This window comes from Phalacrocorax carbo, chromosome Z (assembly GCF_963921805.1).
Source record: "Phalacrocorax carbo chromosome Z, bPhaCar2.1, whole genome shotgun sequence".
In the NCBI taxonomy this organism is placed as follows: domain Eukaryota; kingdom Metazoa; phylum Chordata; class Aves; order Suliformes; family Phalacrocoracidae; genus Phalacrocorax; species Phalacrocorax carbo.
Window position 1 is genome coordinate 5980896 of NC_087548.1, and position 23405 is coordinate 6004300.

Consider the following 23405-nt stretch of genomic DNA (forward strand, 5'->3'; position numbering starts at 1 on the left):
GAGTGCAGGAGGATCACTGATGCAGAGTGGCAGGAAAGGGATGTGTGTATGATATTTAGCTTCTCTGTGAGGTTTGGAGGAGGCGGCTGGTGGTTTTTGGAAGAGCTTCCAGGGCAGCGCCTTCTATTGACAACACTCTGGAGAGGAGAAGGCTGGACTTCTCACATCTGCACTGTGCCAGGACTTATCCCAGCGAATCTGGTGGGTGCTTGTGAGTGATCTGGAGCCTGTTAAGTGGGACTTGACTGTAAAACTAGTTGTGGCCATAGGTGAGTCGGTTAACCTGGCACTGTCGTTCTCATTTGGTCTCTGGTAAGATTTTTACCTTACTGAAGAGCTGTGCTGTGACAGATGACTTCTGGGTTTGCTCCCCACCCCTTCCCTTCATGGGTAGATGATACAAGCAGAATAGCTTAGTTTGAAAGGGACCTCTGGAGGCCTGTAGTCCAACCTCCCCCTCAAAACCAGGGCTAGCTTCAAACTTAAATGAGGTTGTTCAGGGCCTTACCAGGTAAGCTTCCAAATACCTGCAAGTGTGGAGGTCTCAGTCTCTTTGGGTGACGTTTTTCCAGTGATTAATCCCTCTTTGTGCACAACTTTTCTTCATAACCAGTTGAATTTTTTGCTTCTACGATGCCCGATTTTGCTTAAAATTTTCTTTTATAACAATGGTGGCTTTTTTTTCATCAACTGCAAAGGTCTACTCTGTAGTTAGACTTCTGAGAGCCAAGCAGAGAAAACATTGGTGCTTCAAGGGTACTGTTGGAGGTGGACCATGATAACATGCTCAGGCAATGCCAAGAGATCGTTTCAAAAAATTATTCTGGGGCTGAATGCTTGGATTAGGAGGAAATCTAGAATCCTGGAAATGCATGAGGGGGTTGCAACATTTCAGGGCTCATCGCGGTCATATTTCAGATTGAATCATCTAAAATCTTGGTTGTTTCACTCTAAGCTGTACTTCAAACTGTGTTTTAATACCCAAGTTTTCTTCGAGACTATAAACATACTTTATCATTCAATTTATTTGCACTGTAGTCATGGTAAAAGACCCTAGGTGAAAGATGGGCTCCAGTGTACCCTGCTGTACGGTCTTATAAGCTGTCTCTCTGTTTAATGAATGATGAACTATCTCATCAAGGGAAGAGACTGCAAGGAATGGGTGTCTTACTGCAGTTTTGTGAGTGCAGGCAAGGAATTGAGGTCTGTACTGAGCGAGAGGCTTTTCCCAGTATCTACGGGAAGTGTTTGGTGGTGAAGTTAAATTTGGGTTCTAGTGTCTATTTACTGAAATGGTTTTCTTATTTCTGACTTTCAGATATGGACCTGCAAACACGTCATATGGCCCTCAGCAGTCTCTTTACAGAAATTCTGATGATGATGAACAATTCTAGTGTTACAACAGCTGAGTCGCTACAGGGGAGCTTACAGAAGTGGATTGACAGCAAAATGCATGGGTTGCTAGCAATGCCCCTTCTCACAGCAGCGTGTCAGAGCCTGGCCTCCGTCCGACACATGGCAGAGACAACAGAAGCCTGTATCACTGCTTACTTCAGTGGCGGTAGGACCACTGTTTTTCTCAAAAACTTTGATCAGTCTTAGATGCCCATTAAAAACAAATTGTCTTGAATCACGCTGCCCAGTACTGGAACGGGGTTTTAATCTGATTTCCACAATCAGAGCTCCTTTCTTTGTACGTGATGGCTCCCAACTGTCACAAATATATGTGTCGTAGTAACTAGATGTAGAAGAGTGAGACCATTGTGGTTTGGGCTTTTCAGCTGCTCTAATTGTGTATTTTCTTAAGAACTGTACCTTTGTCTGTGAAAACTAATTTGCTTTGTGTAATGGTTGCCATTTTTCCAGCTATAGAGGACGACTTTTTAAAAAAACCCAGAATCATACCAAGAATGCAAAACAGATATTTGTCCCTTCCTCTAGTGTTCTGTAGGCTAATCTAAGAAAAAAAACCCCTCTTGGTTGGTACAACTCTGAAATTCCATGGTGTGGGTTTGTTTTTTTCTTTCTGTGTACATAATCCTTGTGGAACTCCATTTTGGTTTCTTCCACATTCTGTGTGGTCAGATTTCAGGACACGTGAAGGAAATATTTAAAATTCCGTTGATAAAATTTTCAAACTTAATCCTGATTAAATGCTGGGAAAATATCTCGCCTTAACCTCAAGGAGGTGCCCTATGATAGCGGAGGTTTCCTTTCCTCTCCATCAGAGTTGAATGACAAACCAATTACCTGGAAAACAGCTAAACCAGCCCAAATTCTGTAACTTACAGGAACACGGTGAGGTACTTCTAGTTCTTAGGTTTTACTAAGCACTGCTCTCTCACACACTCTTTGTTCTGCCCTCTTGCTTTCTTTATAGATTGTCCTCACCACCGGGATTTAGGCTGGGGCCCTGTACTCGCCTCGCTCCAAGTTCCTGAGCTAACCATGGAAGAATTCCTGCAGGAGTGCCTGTCTTTAGGAAGCTACTTGACTCTGTATGTCTACCTGCTGCAATGTCTAAACATTGACCAAACTGTTAGCAATGATATGAAGATCCTGATAACCATCAGCAAATGGCTGGAGCAAGTGTGCCCAAGGTACGAATCTCAAGGTTTCTGAATATGCCTTGGCTTTTAAATAAGGCTATAGTTGTATAGCTGGTATAATTAGGTGTCCAGGTTGATTAGGTTAATCTCACCAGGCTGCTGGATGACATGACCGATCCTTCTATATCCACTGTTTACTGACTCTGCCCAACCCCAGTGCCAACAGTAATAGTTGTTGTGGTTAAAGAGGAGAATGAGTTCTATTTATCTGAACACTTCTGGTGCAGTTTGGTCCATTTTCAGTCGGAGAAGCTTGATTTAAATGGCAGCCTGGGTTTGTGCTCAGTTAAAATTACTTTAAGCAAACCCTAAATCACTGTAGGTTCCACTTTCCAGAATGTCCACTAGGTGGGGTGAGTTATGTGTTAAATACTCAGATTGACATTCCTTAGAGACCTGGTGTTCAACGCTGCTCAGTGGGGACTGTCAGCAACACTGGACCAAATCCGAACCCAGTGGATCTGGTGAGGTGCCCAGAGTTAGTGGCCTCTATTGCTGTAAAACAACTTATTAGATAAAGAGATTCTGGTGGGAAAGGAGGGGTAGCGTTGGGTTAAAATGATACTACTTTGTACTTGAAGTATGTAACTGCTGTATTTAGAGCAAGTATAGCAAATGTGGTGAATATTTTTCCATATTAATGTTGATAATGTTCATATTTGCTGTGAAAGAACATTTTGGGAAAATGTACATTCCCACTGTTTCCTGAAATTCAAACAATACTTTGACTTTTGTAGGTACCGTAGTAGTTTGATTGCCAAAGTGGGAAGGAGACAGCAAAGCCACTATGCACAGTAAATTAAAACTTACTCTAAACATCAAGGCTGAGTGTGCCTGGGATGGGAAATGAGTGGGCGGAGTAAATGTGGGGATAGTCTGATGCAGGAAACTCGTGCTGATGCTTTATGTGGAAAATCTGAGCTTGTTTACTTAAACTGCAAACTGTTTGGGGAAAGATTAAAAATATCATAGGGGGAACTTCACTTTGTGCTTTGCTCAACAAAAAACTTCAATGTTCGTATTAAAAGTCTAAATTGTTGTGGAAACAACAGCTAGTGCTTCCTAAAGTGTTTTATTGGTAAGTAAAGGGGGAAAAAAAGAGTACAGATACAGCTTCATGCCTTTTTATACCGCGTCTTAGACAAGTTTAAATTCACTTATGGCTGCAATATCATTTATTCTCAGTTGTAAAGCTTAAAAGGAAGTATTGTTCTGCGTCCTCTTACAGGCCCTTAAAACCTGCTAGCTGATGTCTGCGCCAAATCCATAACAATAGTAGTTACAGCAGTATAGTAACTGGTGGGGTGGTAGAGTTATGCTGTGCTCATAGAGTAAGATTAGCTGTCGTTAGTTAACCGTCTGAATTCTTCATGGGCCTGATGGGGAGAGATAGAAACTTCTTAACCTATGCATCTGACTTTTTCCCCCCGTTTATATTTTGTTTCATTTTTATTCTTCAAACCTTACCTAAAGCTCAGCAAAGGAGGAGGCAAAGCTGTTTCTCTGGTGGCATAAAGCCATGCAGTTATCCTTGATCCAGATGCAGCAAGATAATCCCATTCTGACTGAATCTGTCATTCGGACACTGCTGTCAATCCAGGGCAGGCAGAGTCAGCTGGCTGAGGAGAGACTGAATTCTGGAATACTGGGTGCTATTGGGCTAGGCAGGAGGTCTCCTTTGTCACCCAGGTAAGGGTTGAAGGTACAGTGAATCAGTTGATTTAATATGACTTGTCATGTTAAAAGCTGCAGTCTGGATCCAGGCTGCACAGTGCAATGTCAAAAGATGTTCTGAATCGACGCTGTCCCCAGAGCAATAAATTTGTTCGGGCCTGTCACAGAAAAAGTGTAGCGAGTATTTTAATCTGCTTAGGAAGTGAATGTGAACTTCTGCAAGGTCTGTGGTGGAAAAGGAGAGAAATGCAGTTGTGATTCTGACTTAATGTCCATCTCCAGGGAAGTTTGTAGGAAGACTGTTAGAAGAAAATACTTTTACCTGGTCTGTAGAAGACTGTTCCAGTTCACCTCACAAGAATTTTGTATGACCGCATGCAGGTTGCCTTTTCCATCTTAACCTCGAGGTGTTGAAAATGTTACAAGAAGCTCAAAGAAATATGTGCTTGCTTGCTAATTCACTTTACCTTCTAAAGAGAGACACAAGGTTTGGTTGTTAGGTAATAAAATGAAGTTTAGTATGGAAAGAATGCCAGAAAGAAATACATAAATGTTTATGGAGCACCAATTCAACACAGTACCTAAACATAACTGTACGTTTATAAAGACAACCTGAGAACGAACCTGTTAAAATTGTTCTGAAATCTTAGTCTCTTTCAACTCATCTCTTGATTTGGCTGATGTGGATGTTTCAGAGGCTGTGAAATGGAGGAGTATTTCATACTTGGCCTCAAGGCTGCAGCTCAGCTTAGAACAGATGTAACATTTTGTCTGTATGGTATTATCCTCAAGTATGTATGATATACTATTACATATATATTGAAGTGACTTCTTTTTTTCTAATGCATTGAAAAAGTTCCTGTAAAGCCTTTACTGTGTTCCTCATGCAAGACATCTCATGGGATAGAACTTCTAGTTTATCTGCTGTTGAGGACTGCAAGTTTGATACCACCTTCTCTCTGTGCCTTTCCCTATGCCAGGTTTCGGGTTGTGACCCGCAGTTTGTCTGCCTTCCTCTTGGTGCAGATTCCTACAGAGAATCAAGTCCGCCTGAAAGCAGGATCAGAGCCAAAGCTATCCCAGAAGGCCCAGCAGGTAGAGTGTGCCAATTGCTGCCTTCTTGACGTGCCCTCTTGGCATGCTTGCTCAGTTTGTGGGCTGAACTTCATACGAGTCAGTACAAGCATTGCTTCAAGCTAAATCCTACTCTAAACTTCTTCATTTTATTTGGTGCTGAATGCCCTCAATCTTATTTTGCTACTGCTTTACACCTGGCTCTAAATTCTGAATTTCAGAAATAGCTTGTTGCCCTCATTTATCTTCTCACAAACTTGTGCACTGTTTTGCTATACACCAAAACACCATCTTGGAATTTGCCAGGGACACGGCCAGGTGCAGCATAGGCCAGGTGATGATGTGAGTTTGCTGAACTCTGTGTTCAGCAGAACTCTGTGTGTCTGAGCCCTAACCTAAAGTGATCCTAGGTAAAACTGTTTATACAGCATTCTGTATTCATATGAAGGCATCAGTTTCTAATCTTATGCGCTGGAAAGGTGAAGGTGAACTTAGGGCTGTAAACCCTGAGTTCAGAAGCTTCGGAGCGTAGCAGGCAGAAGGAATTTAAAACAAACAGGAAAAACCAATGCTGTTGTGATTGTCCTGCTTTTCAATGATAAAGCAGGCCTAGATCCACGCTAACATTTGTTTATGTGAGATCAGGGCTTAAAAGCCCTATGACAAACAAACGTTCCTCCTTTAGCACATGCACTGACAGTGTTATTGTTTCAGTAAGTGCACGAGAAGAGGAGGGAGAAGTTGATTAGAAACAACAGCAAAGTGGCTTACTTGTTGTTATAACTTGTTTCTCTTCTCTAAGAAATTATTGAAACTTGTTCAGGCATATTTCCACCATTTTCCCTGGCTGGTACTGCCACCATAGTTTCTTTTATGTGTAATTTCTAACTTGATGTTGTCTTTGTAATGTTATTAATAGGAGCAAAATAATACTTCTTTGAAAGTCAAAGATGCTCATAAGAAAAACCTGAAGTAAATAGTTAAGTGTGTTGCGGTTTGTAGCTTGGTGTAGTTTCCTTGAAACCATGTCTTGAGCTCACAAAGTAAATGTCTTGACAATATTTGCATTAGAGAATCCTAGCAAGCCTTGGCAGAGCAGTTGTTGTGTTGATCTCTGGGAAGGAACAGTTTGAAAAGTATGAGATGACTTGAATCACTATTAAGTGACGGTATCTTACAAATGTTTTATTCTAAATACTCCAGGATCTCAAGTAAATAAGGATCTTCTAGTGGAGTTCTGAATATGGTGGCTCATGAACTGGTTTGTTACGGACCAAAGTACACACACCTAACAGAATTTTTCCCTTGTGTCTATAGGCACTGACTGTTCTTGAGTCTATGGCATCAAGCAAACAATATATGGATTATCAAGAGCAGCTCTCCAAGGCTTCTCAGTTCATCAAGCATCCAGACCATTGTCTTCGAGATGTCAATAATCTCTTGGCTTTCCTTGTTAACACCCTGTACCCAGAAGTGCATTATTTGGACAGCATACGGTAGTGGCACGGAGCTCTCAGAACCATCGTGCAATGTCAGTTACTCTGGTTTACATGTAATGCTGTTATTGCACAAGTAATTCTTACCTTCAGAGTTCCCTTTAAGTCAGAAGTGTGAATGGGAACTGCACACTGGCAAGTTTTCTCCTCTTTGTTTTCTTTCTCTTGATTTGTAGGCCTGTGGAATTGCTTCTTTTTGTTGACTGAAAACGCATTAGTATCTTCCTTTGTGTGGTGCACATATGAGAGGATACCTGGGGATAAATGTACAAATTGTTATATAGCAATGCTTTTTCTTTAGCGTCTTCAGCTTTTTCTATGTGCCTTTTTTAATGTCCAGTGTGTCATCATTCAGGCCAGTTGAAAGTGAGTGGAGGATTGTGTATAAAAGATGTTTTGACTTTCTTAACCATGATACCTCTAAATCTTGTGCATTTGGAGACTTGTGAAATCACTGTATTTGGAAAGATACTCTCTTCAATTTTGACCTTTTATTGCTCCCACAGAAATCTGTAGTTGAGAAGCATGTCTACAATCTTCTCCCACTTCTGTAAATACAAACTAAGATTTGAACTAAAGAACTTTGTTTTTTCCTTTTTTCTAAATGTTAGTGAATCTACATCCATATTGCTTGATAAAATGCAAGTAATTTCTAGCCAAGTTCTTTTTAAGTCAGGTGATTTAAATCCAGAGACAGATTTTCTGGATCCCCATTGTCTGGGGCAGGAACAGAGAGTTATGTTCACGTTAGGTAGGATTCCTTAATTCTGAAAGTCTAGTTGTTTAGGAGATAGTGGTTTAACAAGAGGACACCCACCACTTACGTTTGTTCTTTCCTTCCTAGCTGGGCATGACATAACAGGATTTTAGATGACACTGTGAAAAGGTATTTATCTTGCAGTAAGTTTGGTTTCTAAGTAAACATGTTAACATTCTGTTGCCAAAGCATGAACGGTGAGCCTGAAAGGCTGATGTTTCAGCTTGAATGATCACTGGTTTTGTTGCCTTGCCTGATCATAAGATGCACCTTTGTTCAGGGAAGGCAGAAAGCGAGTTTTCCCCAGTTGCTTCTCTGATGTTGACCCTATTATCACTGAGGCGGCCCAAGGCCCTGCGGCCCCAATCTGTCCACCTCTATAAAGGAACAGTGATGACTTCTCTTCCTCTGTTAATTGTGCCTTTATATTTAGAACATGGTTGCATGTTAAAACATCCATTGTCGCCACTAGGGGAAGGAAGTGTGCTCCCTGCTGTCTGGTCAGTAATGCTTGAAATCTTGCTCTTAACTGGAGAACAAATGGCCTTTTTCTTCTCGAGAGATTCTATTAACTATGCCAGCTGGGTTGTTAGATCCCCTTCATCTTATTGAGGTCTTAGAGTTCTTTGCTTTATCTGCGAATCTATAAATATGTATGTATGCGTGTATATACATACACACATATGTCCATCTGTATATTAACAAGATATTGATGCAGCATGATTTTTAATGGTCTTTTAGAAAATTAATGTCTGGAAGACTACATTCTGCTGCTTTTTTCCCCCGTGAAGGCTTAAAAGCACTGGTTTTATTACATTAAATATTATTGACCAGTTGCATAAAAAATGGAAGAAGTCAGAAATAAGTGACATGCACTTTAAAATGAGGTATTGTTTCAGCTGTTGAGTTTTTACAACTGTGGTATTTATAACGTTATATCTGCAAAGACCATGCAACTGAAAAATCAACTGGTTTGTGAAAAATACCATGATATTTTCAACTTGGAAGAATCCACATCAAGTAATACATAATTGTTCTTGGAAACGAAATTATGATGTGGGAATGCCATGCAGTTTCTCAGTGGTGATTTGGAGACTCTTCTCCTTGACATCCTGGATTTGACATGTGTAGGATACAACAGCCTGGTTTTGTGCCCAGAACCCAGGAGAAAACGTCTGTATGTCATGGAAGGAATAACATTTCTCTGTCCTGGCAAAATTCCCCAAACCTCTGTGATAATGTGACCATAGGATGATGCACTGGTTCAGGTCTTTCAGCACTCAGAGCTGACCCAGGCTGTGGAATTTGGTATTTATCCCAAATGAGAGGAAGGCTGGTGGTGTGCAGGGAAGTAGGGGAAAACCGTGCCTCTTACTGAGGGCTTTGCTGGTGGGGAGGGCCAGACCAGGCTGGGATCACTGCTGTCAGCAAACACCATTGACACCGTCATCATGTCCATGTGCCTCAACCATTGAAACAGCTTCTTTAATAACTTGCTGCTTAAAATGTAACAGAAACGATGCTGTTGACTTTTTTCCCATTTCTCAATCTAATAATTGTGATGAAAATGAGTGGTTTTATCACGGTTGAAGTACTCTGAATAATCATGGAATCACAGAATGGTTTGGGTGGGAAAGCAGCCTTGAAGGCCACCCAGTCCAACCCTCCTGCCATGAGCAGGGACATCTTCAACTAGATGAGGTCGCTCAGAGCCCCATCCAGCCTGGCCTTGAGTGTGTCCAGGGATGGGGCATCAACCACCTCTCGCGGCAACCTGGGACAGGGTTTCACCGCCCTCAGTATAAAAAATGTCTTCCTTCTATCTAGTCTGAATCTTCCCTCCTTTTTAGTTTCAAACCATCACCCCTTGTCCTGTCACAGCAGGCCTTGCTAAAGAGGTCACCCCCATCCCTCCTACAGCCCCCCTTTCAGCACTGGAAGGCCACAATAAGGTCCCCCCACAGCCTTCCCTTCCCCAGGCTGAACAACCCCAGCTCTCCCAGCCCGGCCCCACAGCAGAGGGCCTCCAGCCCTTGGAGCATTTCTGTGCCCCCTCTGGCCCCGCTCCAGCAGCCCAGTGTCTGCCCCGTGCTGAGGAGCCCCGAGCTGGAGGCGGCGCTGCAGGGGGTCTCACAGAGCGGGGCAGGGGGGCAGGACCACCTCCCTCTCCCTGCTGCCCACGCTGCTGGGGATGCAGCCCAGGGCACGGTTGGCTCTCTGGGCTGTGAGCGCACACTGCTGGCTCATGTCCAGCTTTTCACCCCCAGCACCCCCAAGTCCTTCTCCTCAGGGCTGCTCTCCATCCCTCCCCCCCCCAGCCTGTATTGATACTGGGGGCTGCCCCGACCCAGGTGTGGGACCCTGCCCTTGGCCTTGTTGAACGTCACGAGGTTCTCACAGGCCCTCCTCTCCAGCCTGTCCAGGTCCCTCTGGGTGACATCCCATCCCTCAGGTGTGTCACCTACACCCCTCAGCTTGGTGTCATCTGCACACTTGCTGAGGGTGCACTCGATCCCACTGTCTGTGTCATTGATGAAGATATTAAATAGCTCTGGTGCCTGTATGTACCCCTGAGGGACACCACGTGTCACCAATCTCCATCTGGACATAGGGCCATTGACCACCACCCCCTCACTGTGAAACGGAATGAAATAATACTATGGTAGGTCCTACGAAACAGGGAGAATTCAGAGGGGGAGCTGCTATTTTTGACGTGCGCATTAGCCACAACCAACCTGCTGGCTTCTTGGAGAGTGCTAGAAGTCTGAACCTGTGCTTTCCCCAAATACAGGGGGAAAATTTTATGAACTAACAGATCCACTGGCACGTCTCTGTCACACATGTGTGCTCCAGGGCTTGGAGTCTCGTTCTGCAAATCGTGCCCAACAGGTCGACTTCTTGTTTCTTCTAGTTTTACTAGGAAGACTTTCACACCCTCAGCATCTCCCACCCTCCCTCCTACCCTAAACTGCTGTGTTCTTTTCCACATCATAAATGTAACCAGGAAATCTCAGAGGAAAACTGAGTTTTGTGTTGTTTTTCATGCTGTAGATTGCAGTGGAAAGAGATGAAATTGGAGTGTCAGCTTAGTAACAGGCATTCTTTTTGGATAATTCTTGCAGTTTAGTTGGAGAGTGACTGTCTGTGGCCCTTTGAGCGTCTGACTCGCGCAGCAGTTGTTGCATGGGGGTGAATGGTTGCCTGTGGATTGCAGCTTAAGTACTTATTAAGAAAATAAGGCCAAATAGGGAAACGGACCTAACAGCTGACCGTGACGTTAGCGTAGGTCAGTGGAATGGAGAAACAGAATTCTGAGCAGCAAGGCGCATGAAACACGCAGGCAGTGCTTCCTATGCAGGTGGGCTACAGCCCCCCACAGGGGCCGGGGTGGTGACGGGAGTTGGCATCCTTCACTCTGGAAGCTGAAGTGCTTCACAGAGCAATGGCCAAATCCTCCCAAAGTCCGACGATGCATAAACAGGGAGGGAGAAAGGAGAGGAGCTGGAGCACACCTGTTAGGCCAGATGAGGTGAGTACCAGCAACCTCCCGCCACGTGCCCTGCTGGGTTGTGTCCCTCCATGTCGTACCGGTTGGAGTGGGTGGTTTGAGTCCCCCGTGAGGACCAGGGCCTGCCAACACGCGGCTTTTTCCTTACGTACTTGCCGGGCAGGTGGTCTGCAGTGGACAGCCGCCGCAGTGGTACTGCTCCGCTGACCTGTAAGCTGCCAGCTGGCTGGTCACCCAGCCCGGCCCGTGCCCTGTGCACTCCCGCTGCGCTCTCACATAAACGACAACTCCTCCTCATCCTTGCTGTCCCAGCGTGTCCTTCCTGAGGAGGCTGCGTCCATCCACGGCGTGCGAGCTATCCCGCAGCATCTCTGTCATCCCAGCTTGCTCGTGGTGCTGCAGCTGCACGTGGACCTCTTAATTCCTCCTTGTTCCCCCGCTTGAGAGGCACCTGGTTGTGCTGATCTCTCAGAAAAGGTATGAGAGATTTCCCCACAACGCTGTCCTGTGTGCACTTCTTTATCGTGTACGTACATGGAAGCGGGCTCCTTCCACTCCAATTTGTTGATTACAAGGTCTCTCCCCCACGTATCATCCCACGCATTTTCCTTTCCAAAGGACGAAATGGTGGCTAGTGAGAGGGAAATACTGAGAGCGGACTCCTTCCATTGAAGATCAATCTCGCAGGCATTTGGATGGGTTAGAGAGGTCCCTCACTAGGGGGCCAAGATTCAGGCAGACTCGTTCCTGTGCCTTTCCCAGTGCCCAGGGCTGTGGTGGGTTCCTGCACCTGGACGCCCTTGTTCTCCCATTTGCTGCACTAGCATGGGCTGTGCTCTGGCAGCCAAGGAGGTGAAAGTTGGACAGTGAATCCACGAGTTTCCTCACATCTAAGTTACTGCAGCTGTTTTGTGACGTGCACTTGCTGGCAGCACGTAGGGTGCTGGTAACATGCTGCAGGGCACACTCAGTGGTTCTGGGGCATGAGGTCCCGTGCTTCTATTTGGACTCAGACTACTTGAGTTAAAGAAGTAGATTTCAAGAGGAAAATCTTGGAAGCCAAGCTCCAGTTCCATGCGCAGGTAAAAATGGGTTCTTGTTACTCTATGTCTGTAAATCATATGGGCTCAGAGATTCCATTTGTCCAGTTAATATCTCCGAGATCTCTTTCTCCCTGGGAAAGTGAGCTTACTGGTCCGTGACCACACTGTTTGCTATAACTTCCTTTTACTCTTTGCATCTTTTCCTATTTTTATTAAACCTGGCTTTGCCACTGCTGGGATTTTAAACTGGGATTTAAAAGATCAGGTTCAAATATTTCCTTGTATTTTTTTTTCTTTTTTTTTTTTTTTTTTTTCTAGATATCCTGGCCAAGTCATTTAAAGTTGTGCTTTACTCTCCCAGTGCAGATTTTATGAAGAGGTGAACTTTAATAATTCCCAGGCTGGGGGTGAGCTTCCAAGCAGGGCCACAGGCTTGATGATAATTCAGGAGCAGCTTGGGCTCCTGGCCAGCGGTGGCTGTGACCAGAGGCAGCACCGTTAGGAAAAGAGCTGCTGCACCGGAATGATTCCGCAGAGCACCAAATCCTATGATAAAAACCTGAAAGCAGGTTCTTGTCGCTCCTTTTTTTAATCTTTTCATTCTATCTTCCCCTCAGTGCCAACGCATTGCCCACACAATGCCTTTGTCTGCTTGACCAGGGCTCCAGGTTGACTCGTGTCATCCTGTACCGTAAGATGGGTCTCCTCACCTGGTCTTGGAGCAGGTTCACAGTGGGGTTAGAGACTAGCCTGTGCATGGCCAGTGGCTGTGTAGTAGTGTCTTCCTCTCAGAACAATTTAAGAGGTGAGCAGTCAGGCCTTAAAGGAACTTCATCATGTAACACAGAGATGGAAATCGTTCAGAAATAATTCTTTTTAAAAAAAAAAAAAAAGCCAATTTGGTTTATTGGAACATTTTCACAGCGGGGTGTGATAAACACAAAGATCTGAGATTCTGCTTGTGTGTGCACATGAGCCCTACGAGCTGCGGCGGTTACAACACAGAGCACCCTTTGAATGCATTGGTTTCAGCTGTACCAGCTTTTGTGAAACCTCTTTTTCCTTTTTGCTTGGATTCCTCTTGAGTGTTAGGATTTCCTTTAAACTCTTAAATAAACTATTTTGGAAGTTAATGAATAATAATGTTAATAATAACAATAATACCTGCAGAAACTCCTGTAGCATTTTTTTCACAGCTGGTATCTGAAACGTGAAAATACTTCCCTTGCTGGCTTTAGGAAGCTGCGTGTGGTTTGACAAGTGGAGTGGTGAAAACTGCTTTTTGAAGTAACATTTGAAAAATGCCAAAGCAAAAAGATGTGAGAAAATGGTAGACTGTTACCTGCTTGCTAAACACTATCTGATACGGGCTAAAAACACACAGGTTGGTTAGAACTGACATCCTACGTAGATCCTCTTCTGCTCTTCTAGCTCCATCCGTCTTTGTTTTCTTTTTTCTTTCTTCTGTCTTCCTTTTAAAGGCTTTTCTTGCTTGTAAGCAGCAGCAGGGATGGAAAACATGCTCTTACAAGGCCCGTTTGACCTTCCGTGCATCAGTCAACGTCAGTCTTATGTTCACAGGGGGGAGGGCACCCTTGTACAGAGCAGACAGGAATTGGAACCGTGCAAGTGAGTGCGGATGAGACCGCCCAGGTCCTCAGCTGCGTCTCGATGCTGTTCTTTCTGTCGGCAAAGGCTGGCTGCCGCCGTGTCTGCGGTCAAAGTTCTCATAGGTGGAGTCCTGCAGCTGTGGCCTGGCAGTGGAAGAAGTGAATAATGTGAAGACACATTTCTGGCTGCTCTAGGCTTTATAAGGGTCTTCAACTAGCAGTGAAGTTGTGTCAGGGTAAGTGTCTGCAATACTGCATCGTGTGGATCCTCCCCTCTGCAGCAGGTAGTTTTTAAGTGTCTGAGTTGCATCTAATGTTTTACATGTTGAAGCATCCAGACTGATCCCCTACATCCTTAGCATTAACTCCTGCTCTACTGTCCTGCTGCTCAGAGCCTCGGGAGATTGTGCAAACTTCTCCTGAGAAGGGTCTTCTCATGCAGAGTGTGGAGGATCTTGGTTTTTAAGCTTTCGTCTATGTATGCATCTATAAAAATATTATCAAAGGGTACAGTATGGTTTTGACACTGCTAAATTGGCAAAAACTATGCTTTTGCAAATAATTATTACAAATTTAACTGCAGAATCACATTCCCTGTTGCCTCTTTGGCTGCGTCCTGATGCTGTACCTTTGACTGTCCTGCTGAAATGGCCATCTTTCTTGGGTAAGGTGGGTGAAGGAGGCATCGCATAAGGATAATTCAAGTTGGAAGGGAGCAGCCCCAGGCAGGTGTAATCACACTGACCTCAGATACAGCTTCTCTAGGTTCACCCTAAGGGTTGTTTTTGGTTTTCAGTTTGAGGTTTTTTTTCCCCCACCCCTTTCTAGCTTGGCCACCACAGCTGTCAGGAGTGTCCAAGGATGGTGGTGTTCTGGGGAATGGGAAATGCCAGGGGTGCTCTGGGAGCTTTGTATGGATACCAGCCGAAGAATTGGGCCCTGCCACACTGAGCTGGCTCAGAGGTGGGCTGTTTGGCATCTCCATACCACTTCCACACTGGGCAGAGCTCATCAGCTTTGATGTGGCCCCTTTTTGTGCCCCATTAGAGACTGGGGTGCTGGGGCAGGGGAACGTTTCTGTTGCACAGAGCTTCCCTCTCTCATTCATCATCAGCCTGCCACAGGTGCCATCCCAGCCTGTTCCCTTCACCTGTCCCTCAGGTGGTGGTTCTTTTGCTAGTTTACCACCCTAGTTACCTTTGCTAGTTTTCTTTGCTAGTTACCGTGCTCTGGGCCTGTGGCCCACCTAAACTTCTGCTAGCCCCTTGCTGCTGCAGCATCCGTGTGCCATGGTCCCTCCAGTCAGCTGCCCCAGTCCCTTGTCCTCACATCAGTGGCGTCTCTCCTCAGTGGTACCCAAGACGGAGCCTCCTCCCAGCAGTGCCCAAGCCTTGGTCCCTCACACCGGCTCGCCTGGCCATCAGCCCAACCCTGTCCTTGTCCCAGGAGCCTGCTCTCGGGCCGAAAGGTTGTTGCCAAGACCAAGGACATGCTGTATTTCTCTCCTTAACCATCTCCACCCTCCTGCTTGATAACATGAGTAGAAGGCAGAACGTCCTTACCGGGCCAGGCTGGATGGGGCAGAGGAGGGACCTGTGAAGTGGGAAGGAAGATGTGGGTTAGCAATGCGGTCAGAGTGAGCTGGGGGGCCAGGACTGACCTAGAGCTGTTGGCAAGCTGCGCTGGAGGGTGGTTGTGACATTGCAACAAGTGAGGAGATACCTTTTGTCAGGTGTGTGGTCTCCTTCATGAAGGTGGGAATTTGGCACTAGACTATAAGGAACAAAACATTTCTGATTTGTCTTACAGCTTCTCCAGTTTGAGGCAAGCGGTGGCTTTCGCAAGGTGTTGACATCAGACTACAGAGGAGTCACGGTGAGGTGACATCGTGTCCAGCCTGAGGGGCAGAGCCCAGAGCCCCTCCTGATTCCCCCCTGCACAGCAGGGGTGGTGGCCTGGGGGCTAGTGGCCTCCAGGCTTCTTGGGAGCTCTCATCCCTCAGTTCACGAGGTCCATGCTCATCTCCTATGAGCCGGGGTTTGCCTGCTCTCATGGCCTTGGTCTGGCTGGAAGGTGGGATTTCACTAACGACTGGGAAGCGCCTGGGTGGTGAGGCCCGAGGGACCTAGAGGGGCAGTCTGTAAAATGAGGTTGCCCATCCCAGGAGATTAAACTGCTGCGTGGGATGCAGCAAAGGTAAATCCTGCCCGCAGGCTACAGGGGAAGAGGTAGCAATTAGTTTGCTTCAAGAAAAAAATTTAAAATCTGGTTGTGTAGGTAGTGAGTTCTCTGCTAATTGCCCATCTGTTAGTTTATTAACCTTTCTCCTCAGGCACAGGAAAACTCCTGCTCCCTCTGTCTTTTCAAAGGTCCCTTCCCAAAGGAGACGTTCTGTCTGCAGGCTGTGATCAGCCAGCCAGGAGGTCCCTGTTACTTGTTCTTAGATTTCCTATTAGAAATGTGTTTCTTCTAGGGTGGAAAATCATAAAATCATTATACAAAAAAAAAAACCCCAAACAAACCCAACCCTGCCTGACTTTATCTGCTGCATCCTATTGCTGGTTACCTGTCTGATGGAGGAAGACTATCGAGGGAAACAGTGATACGTACCTCCTCTTGAGAAAACGTTGAAGCCCAGTATCACTAGCAAAATGAGCACTTTAATTCCCAGTGGCACAAAGATCAGGATCAGGAGGAAGGAGCTGTTGGATGCTTTGAATTTGTAGAAGTACACAGCCCCCTCTGCTCTCCCGTGGCTGTTGACAGCAGTACAGGTGTATTTTCCGTCGTGGGTCAGGTACCGGAGCTCCTTGGTGACACGGTGGTTCATGCTGGTGGTGGCGGTGAGGTTGCTGTAGGGTGGTCCGCTCCAGGTCAGAGCAGGTGCTGGCTCCCCCTCGGCGGTGCAGCGTGCCTGGAAGGTGCGATCCCCGTTGGAGCTGACGGTGATGTTAATGATCCTGGGGGCAGCTGCAGAAATCACAACAGGGGAGGGAAAGGGAATCAGGTTTCAAAGGCAAGTCTAACACAATACAGGTGGAACGAGTGCTTGATCTTGACGGACCCTCAGCACGTTATATCAGGGTAATGTTGGGATCAAACCTCCCCTTCCTTGTTTTACTCAGCACCTTCTTTCCCTAGATTCCCCCACCCTGCCTGCGTTGCAAAGGGATTCACCCAGCAAAGCCTGGGTGCAAGGACATGTACTTTGTGTTTTATCTCTGTAATGCCTTACGCGGTTTTCTGAGGTTTGGTCGACTTCAGCTGTTGTGACCTTCCATAGTGACAGGAGGCAGAGGCACTGTGCTGTAGCAGGGCAATCACCCTTGGAGGTGGGTTCCTCTTTGCAGTTGCACTGTGAATTGCACCCCAGTGCTGTCTGTGATGCAGGCACAGGTGTAGCTGGCGACCTTTTTGGGCTGGCTGCATCTCCACATGGCCCAGGACAAAGCAACCAGTGCTCTCCTGGAAGCATCTCATGGCTCTTTCCTTGGTCTCTGACCTCCAGAGCACAGATGGAGAGATCCATTTGTGTGAGCCCTTTGCTCAGTGCCTGACACTTCCCAGATTTGTCAAATTATGTCAGGGAGCATTTATACTTCTTGCTACAACCTATTTTTGATGGTGTTTTCCAACCCTGTAGTGGCCACCTAACAGCTGGTACTGGTTCTTCATTGCTTTGGGGTACCCCAATACCAACACAGGGCCACTAAATTTGTATCCTGTATTTGGAGCATATGGGACTGTGTGACTGAAAACACAGTGGCAAAGGTAATTTGCGGGATGTAATATGTTGAGGCGGACTGTTGAACATGATGTCTGTGGTCTAGTCCTCTAAGGAAGCGTAGCTGATATGACCAAGCTTGTCTTACTCATCAATCCTCTCCTGCTGGACCCGTTGACCCATTTCACGCATTTGGTTCCTAAAAGCATTGTGGAAACTGAAGGGAACTAAATGAGTGTTGGCGCGGAGGAAAGGCAGGAGGTCAATATTTGTCTCATTTTTTGTCAGGCTAGACAGCAAATGCATAGCTGGCAACCACCTACAGCACGTCTTCTCCCTTGTCGATGGAACGTGGGTTTGAGGCTGGAGAACTGATCTGTAAGAAAGCTAGCTGGGTTAGTTGTCACCTGTCTGTGTGTTTTGGTGTTTAAACTAACCTTTTCAGCATTATTTAACCCCTCCCATTCATACTGTTGGGGCCCTCTCCCAAGGCGGGGTGCAGCCTGGGTACCATGTCTGCTTATGTTACCATTCCTCCGGTGTTAAAATCCAGGCAGCCCCTGAGAGACAGGTTTTGCTGCCATCCTGCCCTGGTCATGCTGTGTGGGGGTGGTGTTCAGCAGCTGCTCCAAATGAAGGAGAGCCCTGGTCATCCTCTGTGTGTGGTGTGTGTGTTCAGGAGCTGCTTCAAGGAGAGCCTCGACTATGCAGAACTTCCCAAGTAGTAACCGAGCTCATTTTCAGGTCCCCTCTGGACGCCCACAGCACACAAGAGGCATGAGGCAGTTTCACTTCACAAGCAAAATCATCCAACACGTGGCACCTTTGCGCTCACTGGTACGGTCTGAGCCTGTTCCCACGGCCACCTGGGTCTCCCAGCACACCCTCGATCTGTGAGCACACCCTGGGAGGTGGGGTTAACGTTTGACATTTGTTGATCCGAGCTGATTTTTCAGGCTGTTTGTACTCAATGTTTCCTGCTCCAGAGGGCTTTGGACCTGTGGCATGTGGGTACCAGGTGCCTTCTCTTTCCAATCCCCTGTGACCATCCAGGCCTTCTGGTGCTTATGTTTGCTAACGTGTGCTCAGCACGCAGGCTCTCCAGTTTGGATTCTGATGAAGATCTCTCTAACCCCACCCCGTGGGCTGCTGACCCCAGCTTGCCTCTCTGCTGCTTGTGCAGATCCTGTGCGGCAGGGACAAAGTGGGATGCCCGGGACTTGGCTGGCTCTTGCCCTCACAGCCAGAGCCTGGCTACTCCCTTACTGGGTTTGTTCCTGTTGCCTTCCCTGCATTGCGTTCATCGCCTCGTACTGGAAGGCTGCTGAAGGCAATGACTATTCCCTGCCCAAATGTTATGAACTATCCACAGATCTGGAAAAGCCAGCTCGCCAGAAGACCATCTCAGATAGTTTTCTGTTACCGTCCTATCAGTTTCTACACGCTGAGGCGCTCGCTTCCCTACGGGGCGGCTTTGCCTCCTTTGGCTGTCGTGCCCTCTTACCAATCAAATGCAGCTTTATCCCATTCCTGCTTTCGTACTTGTCGTGGATATCTCCGGACAACTCCACCCGGCAGAAGTATCTCTCGCTGTCGCTCCAAGTCAGATTGTCAATCCTGATGGAGAGGTCCTTGTGCCGGGGGTTGCCAAGCAGTTTGTATTTGTTTTTGTAGCTGATGGCAGTCTTACAGAGCTCGCTGGCGCTCTGACTAATGCACTTGAAAACTATTGTGCCGTTGTAAGGTTCCTTGATCCTCCAAATGGCAGTGAGGGTCCGGTCAAATGTTTTGTAGGGGTGTGTGAAAGTACAGGGCAGGATAACCATCTTCCCAAGTTCACCAGTAACATCAGACGGGACGTGAACGGACCAGCCGTTGGACTGCACACCTAGAAGCAAAAAGAGATGAGCAAGACTGATTTGTCTGGAGTGTTTAAGAGGAAAATTGGGCACCCTTCCTGCACCTGCTCTGTTGCTGGTCAGAAAAGGGATGTTCTGTTCCCATGGCAGGCCCTGTGCTGCTTGGTGTTCTTGCTGAGGACTTGGAGATAATTGGAGTTACGGTGGCTGGATTTGGTACCAGTCTGCAGCAGAGCTCAGGGGACTGAGGAGCTCACGTTGAAAGTGATATCATTCCTAAGCAGGCCTCTTGTTTATAAAGCGAACAATAACACCTTAAGTTAACACAGTCTTTTACAGTTAGCAGACATTTATGTCCTTGAAAGGCAGGCTTTTTTCTTTTTTTTTTTTTGAAAAAAAAGCTAAAAATAAAAGTTTTGCATTTATCTGGTGGCTTTAAGCACTGAAATGCAGTAAGGGTATCAGCCCTGCATTTGAATGCATGCACCCACACACTCCTATGTTATAGTATTTGTTAAATTAATCAGCTGGTGGTTGCATCACCCCTGGGAAAGGTAGTAACAGTTGATGTTTCTAACAATCAATGGTGCTATCATCACAAAGTAACATCTTCATAAGACACGACAGGATCTGAATAAAGACTTGGAGATACTCATTGTACAAGAGCTGGTGAGAACAGGCAAGTTCCCTGTATCAGCTCCTGTCATGGGAAGGAGGATGCCACCGACAGCACAGAAAGCACCTCCCTGTTAGCAGAGCAGGTTGCCACTGCGTGGACTCCAGCTGCCAGTGTCTTCCCAGACAGGCCTTGTCCTGCTGTCATGGCAGGGGAAATCCTGAGTTTTCCAGCTGAGATGTCACAAACAGTTGGGATTTTGCTTTTTTGGCCAAATTTGGTCACAGTAAATCCTAGTGCAGTCTGGGGAGCCGGACCTCATTGCCACCAGACCCAGTCTGATCGTTTCTGTCCAGTGATGAAAAAGCCCTCAGCTGAATGGACACTCCCCGCCGTGGAAGTGTATAGGGAGAACTCGATGCTTCATCTGTCTCCTTCCCCAGGAACCAACAGTGTCAACAAACAGCACCTGCAGGCAGTGCTTTCCATGGAGATACGTGTATCTGCCCACCGCGTTGCTGATTGCAACAGCTGTAGGAGCAGATTGTGGCTTCAGGAAGGTCTGTGGCTATGTTCCTGTCTTATAAAACTCACCTGATGGCTTCATTAAACCAGAAACTTTCCCCTCAATGGCTGAGAATAACTGTGAAAAATGTAAAGGCGTCCTGTAAATAATTGCCACCCGCCCCTGGTCTAGCTGGCTTCACTGTGTCTGTGGGCATTCAGCTGTTGGGTTAATCGTGTAAACTTGAAGACAAGATGTGTTGCTTGCTCATAATTGTTTTCCATAATACTTGACAAATACCTCGGTGGCGGTGCAGCTCGTATTGATCTGTTGTGCCCTGCACAAAGGACAAAGGCTGATGCAGGACCAGTTTTCTGCTGTTAAGTTATTTATCGGGAATCGGTGCCAAGCTGGCAGTTTGATTACTAAGGTCTGGAGTCGGGCTGCCTTGTCACTCCTTATAACCATACGAAGTACCTTTTGCAGCCTAGGTAATCTAATACACAAGGCTACACGGCCACCGGACTTCAGGAAGCTCATGGACTTTGAACACAAAGGCCTGGCAATGAAAATGGAAAATGCTGTTGCTTTCTAGTTTACTTCATGCTTTTTTGTTTATTTTACAGCGTGTCACTGTAACCTTTTACTTTTGGAGAACTGTAGATCATATGCTTTTGAGTACATGATTTGCTTTTCTCTGACACCTTTTCGGTTTGCATTTTATTTTAATCTTAAGCAAAGAACATTATTTTTGCCTTCCATATAAGAAATAAGGTTAAAAATAAGTGCTTCCAATGTCACCAGCTCCACCCATTTCTATGGGAATGGTTTGCCTAAATTATGAGAAAAGGGAGTTGTCAGCATCTTGTGTATAATTTAACCTTAACCCTAAAGCTTCAGCATGGTGGGTCTTCCATGGCTTTCTCTTGCCCATTTCTTCCTGGGACTGAACCTCTTACAAGAAACAGAGAAGGTCATAGGCAAATAGCTTACACCTTACATGAGGTAACACCTGAAAGCAGCTGAGAGGTCAGTGCATCTGCTAGATGTCAATGGAAAGGATTTGAGGTCATGAACACAGTAACAAGATCATAGCATCATTAAGGTTGGAAAAGACCTCTAGGATCATCAAGGCCAACCCCCAACCCAACACCCCCAGGCCTCCTAAACCATGGCCCCAAGGGCCACGTCTGCACGTCCTTTGAACCCCCCCAGGGACGGTGATGCCCCCACCTCTCTGGGCAGCCTGTGCCAGGGCCTGACCCCTCTGGCAGGGAAGGCATTTTTGCTGAAGACCACCACAAATGCTAGCCTTGCTCTAAGCAAATCCCATTGAGTTTAATGGAACTTAAGTGCATACTTGAAGTTAAATGTGAGCTTAAGTGCTCAGTGGAACTGAAGCAAATTGTGTCCATTGCATAGCAACTCCTAGGAATACGAAACAGCACTTCTGAGCGGTGATGAGAATTTGCATCCAATTGGCAATGCAGGGGAAAAGTTAGATGAACATGATCTCCCTGCACAAGTTAAAAAAGCAAAAAATGCAAAAAACCCCAAGACAAAGACCTCTCTGACAATTTCAGAGTGAAGCCTTTGAGTTTTTCCAGTGCTTTCACATGCACCTGGAACTTCAGGATCCTTTTAAGCAACACAATGGATGGTACAATTCTTGGAGAGTTTATTGTACAAGTCAATTCCCCTGGTACTTTGACTAGAGGGAGAAGAAAAGCCTTGGTCAGACAGGGTTTTGTAGCAAGCTCAGAACTCACCCTTCCTGGAGATGTGAAGAAGGCACAGAAGAAACAAACCGAACTGTCTCATGCTGGTTGACATTCTCCACTGAGGTGTATCAGCAAACCAGAGCTGTCTCTACTACATCTGAGCTGCTGGTCTTGGAGTCACAAAAGGTTTTTCCAGGGATGGAAGAAGTTGTGGTTTTCCTCTCCTTGGAGGGAATGAGTTGTCTAGCTGAACCAGCTCTGGAGTCAGATATTAATAGTTTTGTGGTCAGTCATGTGAAAAATCCAACAAAAGGAATTAGAGTATTACCATTTTCCATCTAAAGCAAGGGTACTGCAGATTTGGGCTGCAAACACCCACTCCATGTGTATGATGGTGCAAGAGTGGGTGGCGTTCAAGTGCTACCAACTCACCGAGCTGGAGGAAGTGCTTGAAATCTGCTTAAGGAGTTGGCAAGAGAGACCCTTGCTCTTCTGGCTTGAGGTAGTTCATCCTCCTGAACCCAGAGCCAACTGTGTTTTAGCCCTTGTGCTCACTGGTTAGTGTCATCCCTAGGTGTAAACAAAACACCTTCTTCTTTCAAAATCAGCTGAGCTCTTGTGCCAGGGTTCATCAGTGGAGGAGTGCTCCGGAGTCTCCTGGTACTCTGCTCTGTCTGGACTCCTATGACCCCGATGAGTCGCAAGTCATTCTTCTCTGTGTTGTTAACCTGTGTTTGAAATAAGCTGAGCCCCAGCTTTTGCCCAAAACCCTTGTGCAAACGCTTGCTCTTCCTTTGTGGGTTTAGCTTTAGCAAACTTGCTCTGCAGTTTGCTGATCGGCACAGCTCTGGGCTTGTGGAGTGCTGACCATGCTCCCCTCCATGTCATGCTCCACACAGTGATCCCATGGCGTTGTTTAGTCTTGGAGTGTGTATTCCCTATCAGGGCTTAGCTTGACGTTTGCTGCTTTTGCCTCAGACCAGAGGAAGGGCTGATGCCTGACTCCCTCCCCCCATCTCGGCAGCTGTGCTGCTGGAGGGTCCCGCTACCTGTCTCCTGTTTTGGAGACAGGGACAGCAGCACCCACACGGTTCTTGCTCTAGGCAGCAGCTGGTATACAGCCACTGGAGGGCTCCCAGAGCCAATATGAGGTGCTGCTGATCAGTAGCTGCTGCCACCTTTGCTGTGCCAAGAGCCAGCGCCTCTGCC

General features: G+C 46.4%; 2 protein-coding genes across 2 annotated transcripts in view; one reads left to right on the plus strand and one right to left on the minus strand.

Moving 5' to 3' along the window:
- The window catches only part of EPG5 (ectopic P-granules 5 autophagy tethering factor), a 57578-nt gene extending 50144 nt beyond the window's left edge, over window positions 1-7434 (plus strand). The window contains exons 40-44 of the mRNA XM_064437683.1: window positions 1319-1561; window positions 2381-2600; window positions 4083-4298; window positions 5264-5378; window positions 6675-7434. Of these exons, the coding sequence (XP_064293753.1) occupies window positions 1319-1561; window positions 2381-2600; window positions 4083-4298; window positions 5264-5378; window positions 6675-6857 (977 nt within the window). The 3' untranslated portion in view covers window positions 6858-7434. The remainder of the gene's footprint in view (window positions 1-1318; window positions 1562-2380; window positions 2601-4082; window positions 4299-5263; window positions 5379-6674) is intronic.
- A 6075-nt stretch (window positions 7435-13509) lies between these two features.
- Window positions 13510-22309, minus strand: SIGLEC15 (sialic acid binding Ig like lectin 15). Its single transcript, XM_064438836.1, has 5 exons — window positions 22245-22309; window positions 19000-19383; window positions 16382-16741; window positions 15334-15364; window positions 13510-13915 (listed from the first exon to the last, which is right to left on the minus strand). Exons 1-5 carry the CDS (start codon window positions 22306-22308, stop codon window positions 13819-13821), a joined length of 936 nt encoding a protein of 311 aa, XP_064294906.1. The 5' UTR covers window position 22309; the 3' UTR covers window positions 13510-13818.
- Between the last annotated feature and the right edge of the window lie 1096 nt (window positions 22310-23405).